The sequence below is a fragment of the Triplophysa dalaica genome, chromosome 4, assembly GCF_015846415.1.
Source record: "Triplophysa dalaica isolate WHDGS20190420 chromosome 4, ASM1584641v1, whole genome shotgun sequence".
NCBI classification, from domain to species: Eukaryota; Metazoa; Chordata; class Actinopteri; order Cypriniformes; family Nemacheilidae; genus Triplophysa; species Triplophysa dalaica.
In genome coordinates, this window is record NC_079545.1 from 27356274 (window position 1) to 27361739 (window position 5466).

Consider the following 5466-nt stretch of genomic DNA (forward strand, 5'->3'; position numbering starts at 1 on the left):
ATCATGAATGATGGTTTTTGATTGTTGCCATGGTTGAGGTTTGTGTTCAATGTTGAGTTGTATGAATAACACATTTTAAATTGTGATTATTTATTATATTATTATACACTAATTGTTATTTGATCAAAATAGTGCCGCACAACATATACAATACACCACAATCCACTTCAAAGTCCATCAAAACTTTATTTCAGGAGATTTATGATTCAACAGACAATCCATTCTCAATCTACATCATTTCTATGTGATGTGGTGAGTTTTTGTAGTTTATTTCATTGATAAAATGCTCCAAATGAAAAATGAACCTTAATAAAACACATTTGATGAATGATAAGAGTGTTTACAACGATGTGACATCATGACATGTAAAACATATCACAATATTGTTGAAAGGAATCATGTGAAACGTTTGAGCTGTTTGTTTTTAAGTGTGTAGAAGAAAGTGTCTGAGAATCTGTTACATCTTAAAATGGTGTTATAATGTCTGCTTTAGTTTTGGGGTACTGGTCTCCGAGGAACTCCAGTTTCCCTCCATCACACGGCAGAGCGTGAGACACCTTCACATGTATGCACTCATCAGCTCCTGCATATCCAACATATACCTGAGAGAGAGAGAGAGAGAGAGAGAAAGAGAGGGAGAGAGAGAGAGAGAGAGAGAGAGAGAAAGAGAGGGAGAGAGAGAGAGAGAGGGGGAGAGAGAGAGAGAGAGAGAGAGAGAGTCAAGTTAAAGTCTTGCTATTACAAAAGAGCATCAGCACAACAAAACACACAAACTGACATTACATGATTATGGGGACCAAACGAGTCAATGGGAGAAGTAATAAAGCATTTCATTGTTTAATAATTCATTTGACAATAAAAATAGACATTAATACATTTGTTTACAACTAATTTATCCAAAAATAAATAGGCGAAATGACAATGACAATGTAATTTATTATTTAATTTTATAATGGGCAATAAAATGGGTAGTTTTTAAAATATTTAATAAATGAAATATAAATCCATCAATAAATACTTCAAATTAAAATTTGTATTTAAAAAATTACATTAAACACTCAATAAGTACATCATTTTAAAGTGCGATAATGAATTCCTAAATAAAAAGTGGAATTTCAAAATGTATTGATTTAAAATATTTGATTTATAAAGAGGAATAAATAATTGGATTTACAAGTTAAGCTACAAATACAGGTATTAATCAGTCGTTTAAAAGCGTCTGCCAAATGAATAACTATAAATATACTTTTAAAATGCGATTCCTTTGACCATTTTCATTTCCCCGCTGCATTTACTTTTCTGATTTGCTATTTAATTCACTTAGTCATTTACCTTTTCCCTTCAGCCTCTCTATTAAGCATTTCTCTGACCCTTTGGTCCTTGCATTGGTACAGAGGTTAAGTATTGCAAATGAGCTGTCTTAAATACTGTAAGATTTGTTTTTGTGTACTTCATTGACAAGTCAAGGATCTTTATTTTATAAAATACAATTTAATAAAACGTAACGTTTTAATCCACATTAGATATCTTAAAAATATGACTCACCTTGACTATGTAGTTTGTTCCAGAAACGATTTGTTTGATAAAACTTATGGGAATGAAGGTATGAAATTTCTGATCAGCTTTCTTCTCCACATCTGGTCTAACCTAAATTAACACAAATGATATATACAAGGATATCAAACAGAACAATTTTTTAAAACAAATGTTAAAATTTCATAAATTAAAAGATATTTGTTGTTGACCATTTTATGTCATTATATATTTCAATTATTTCACTTCCACAAATAGCTGAATGTCCATACACTAGAATCTGAATAATCTCTCACCTTCTCACAGATGCTGTGTATCTCTGGATGTAGATTTGTGATGTCACCGTAACCTCCGACAGGTCTGGACATCTTTGTGCTGGTTATGAAATGAGAGATGAATCAGAAATACTCGATCAGATCTGGTGCAACTTTCACAAAACGTCACTATTTATACAGTCAAGTGTAAATCATCACCAGGACACGTCATGCGACCTCAACAATTAAGGTGTTTCTTAATAAAGAGCTTTTATCAACAATTCCTCCAAACCGTCTCTCACTAATCCATGAGGGTTTGAGTCTGACGTAATCACTGGGGTTGGGTATCGTCTCGATATTGATACTCTTAAAACGGTACCGACGTCTAATTCGATACTTTTAAAAAACATCCACAAAACCCTGATGGATGACATTAAAGAACAAACAATTATGAAACATTTTTTTAACTTACTCAACAAATTCACAATTAAAGTTTTAAGTGAATGTGAAATGAGCGAGCTCACTAACATGCCTAGAAAGATTTAAAATTTTTAATGTTTACTTAATTATGTTGCATATAGGAATGTATATTCTGTTCAAGACTTGACCTGTGTTTCTCTCTCCTTTATCTTAAATGTTTCTCATTTATAACCACTGTACGTTTGTGTGCGTCACGTAAATGTGTGTACGTGTGTGTGTCTGTGTGTACACGAGTGTGAACATGTCTTGTATGTGCGGAGTGGTTTGCACATGGGTGTGTGTGTGTGTCTCTCTTCTGTGTTTTCACCTTATTTTGTTTTTACAGGAATAACATTACTGTAAACTTTTACTTATAGTCAATATGTTTCTTCTACAGCTGCTTTGAAACAATGAAAATTTAAAAAAGTGCTATTTAAATAAAGATGACTTGACTCTACTGTTGGTCAGTAACGTATAAACACAAACACCTCTTTGACCGGACAGGTTTTTATCATCGCTTCCTTGTCATTTCATTAATAAATCACAGATTCTTGATTCTAGATTCTCTTTTTGAGTGTACGTGTGAACTCAAACTAACAAGTCAAACCCATCAGACATAAAATCTCGAACACAAATGTATATAATATACAGTATATATATATATTCATAAGTGTATGTTGAACAGTGGAGTCATTTCGTAAAAAGATTGTCAACATTTTCTATCGCTTTGGATAAAAGCAGCAGGCCAGAAACTGAAGTGGTAGAACAATTCGATATTTTTATATATATATAAAATACAGTTTTTTATTTTACACTTTAAATGGAAAGATGATAATTTTAAATATTGTTTTTTATTTATTCATAAAAATATTCTCTTACATTTTGAATGATTTTTAAGACGTAATAGTTATAATTATGGTCTTATAATGGTAATAGCTTGTTAAAACATGATCTGTTCTGTAGGCGGTTCTCAGTAAGATTAGAATGTCAATCAATCACATACCGAACACAAAAAGATTTAGGACGAAACGTAACAGTAACTGACTCAATTCCTGTTAAATGTGCTCAATAAATTCCAGAGAGGCAAGAATATGTGACCACCCCCATGCCCTCAACCCCCTAATTCCAAGTTAAAATGTTTTAACACAAATGTTTTACCTCCAAACTGTTTAAATCTGAATCATTTCTGATCCATTGAAGATGTTTGGTTGATTCCATGAACTCAATGAATGACTGTCACAGTTGTTGTATGTTTTGTTTAGTTTTTTCCTCCCCTGGTTTATTTCATTATTAGTTAATTAGTTTTCACAAGTGTCTCATGATTAGTTTATCCCCAGCACCTGTTGATCCCTCGTTATATGTTGTATTTAAATTCTCCTCTAGAGTGTTTTCCTTGTTTGCTATTGTTAATGTTACCAAGTGCTGTGCTCGTGGGTCCCTGTTTTCCTTTTGGTTTTGTACTTAAAGTACCTTTTTGATTCATATCCTGTTGTCACACGCAACCGTGACAGAATAGCAGACCATTAATGAAGTATGGATTATCTGCGGCTCAACGTCTCTCCAGAGGACAATTTGAAATATCACTTCAGCCAAGATGGCCGTCCTCTGGAGAGATATGTGGAGGAATTCCTCGTTTTGAGTCGCGAGGTGAGTTGGAATGATTGCTTGATTAATACGTGATTTAATAAATCATTTACTATCACTTTAATATCACGTTACAGCAAACATGCAGTTGTGCACGCGGTCTCTCATAATAGCACCCAGGGTGAGCACCCCCTTCTGGTCTCACCTGCAACTGTTCCAGCAGCAACCTAGCTACACCAGGGCCCAGTTTTTCAAAAAATGTAATCTGGATCAAATTGATCTGGATTTGGAAATCCTATGTTTTGCTATCCAGGATCATGTGATCCATCTTACTTTCATGCCAGTTTTTTAAAAGAACATTGGATTGGATCACTGTGATCTAAATACCAAATTTCAGGATTATCAAATCCTGTTTACCAGAGCGTTAAAAGAAACCAACAGTGTAGCATACTGGTTTAGCAACATGTAGGCAAAATACAGGTGGCCACAAATAGCCATAGTTTTTTTAATTGTGAGAAACGGAAACACTGTGATAAACAGAAACATTTTACATTCCTTATTTTGTTAAAAAGTTAAAAAACAAAAATAACACTATCCAATATTTTATTATAATAAAATACTTTACAGGACAGATAGCAGCTCTTTCCATCTCTGCCTTTAGATGTATTTCCATCTGCACCTGTTTTTTTTATCAAATAGATCCCAAACAGAGTTTAAAGTTTTGAAAAACTCGATCACATGTAAAATCGGATTACATGATCTGATTTTAGTTCAGAATCCCTCTTTTGTTTTTGAAAAACCCATTTCCAAGATTTGATCCAATCTGCGATCCGAAATCCCACAGGATTACTTCTGAAAAACTGGGCCAAGAAGATCTCTCATCCAGGTACTGACCAGACTCAGCTTCAGTGGACGACCAGTCTCAGGCTACAGGGTGATATGGCTGCTGGATGAGATTAAACTTAAATTGTGAAGTCTACTGAATGTTGTGTTTACTATGAATGAGCTTGATTCAGAAATACACATTAAAATAATGTTTGACACATATCTTTAAATACAGTCACTGGCCTTACAGAAATATACACTCTGTATAGTGCAGCTTCTGTGTTATACTTGTTCATTTACACCTTGTGTTATATTTACAGTTATTTGCATTGTGCTGGTCTTTGTTTCTCTACCTCATCACCACCTTCTATTGAACAGGTTTGACTACTTTAGTCATTTCTGTGAGAACAAATCTTACAACATATTATGATATTCTAGAGAATTGCGTGCCAGTAATCTTTGATTTTGTTTTTGTTCAGTAGAGAAACGTGGGAAAAGAAGTCAAACTTTTGTTCTGCTCCGATCAAAGAAACCATTTTAATTATATCGTAAAATAAAAGAGTTTGTCCACATTTATCCTGAAGAGAGCTGGGGCCCGTTCTTCGTACGTCGCTAACTCGGTTAGCTGGATTTGATTGTTGACGATTTGGCATGATCTTGGATTGTTTGGTTCTTCGAAGCTCATCCTGGACTTGCTGTCATAGCAACAGGTCCGTAAGCTTGAACCTGCTCGGGAGCAGGCTTACTTCATGTAAACAGGATTAGATCGCGGCTTTATAAGCGGAGGTGATATGGGAAGTCTTTCGCAGAC

The 5466-nt window shown here is 34.2% G+C and overlaps 1 protein-coding gene across 1 annotated transcript; it reads right to left on the reverse strand.

The window, feature by feature from the left end:
* Window positions 1-464: 464 nt before the first annotated feature.
* Window positions 465-1926, reverse strand: LOC130418761 (cystatin-B-like). The gene is made up of 3 exons (XM_056744843.1): window positions 1830-1926; window positions 1546-1647; window positions 465-602 (listed from the first exon to the last, which is right to left on the reverse strand). The coding sequence occupies exons 1-3, from the start codon at window positions 1899-1901 to the stop codon at window positions 465-467; spliced, it is 312 nt and encodes a 103-aa protein (XP_056600821.1). The 5' UTR covers window positions 1902-1926.
* Between the last annotated feature and the right edge of the window lie 3540 nt (window positions 1927-5466).

Excerpts from the sequence above, each read along its gene's own strand:
- LOC130418761 (XM_056744843.1), bottom strand. The coding sequence starts at position 1,901 with ATGTCCAGACCTGTCGGAGGTTACGGTGACATCACAAATCTACATCCA. Across the intron at positions 1,648-1,829 it reads TACACAGCATCTGTGAGAAG|GTTAGACCAGATGTGGAGAA; the intron begins GTGAGAGATTAT and ends GTGTTAATTTAG. Across the intron at positions 603-1,545 it reads GAACAAACTACATAGTCAAG|GTATATGTTGGATATGCAGG; the intron begins GTGAGTCATATT and ends TCTCTCTCTCAG.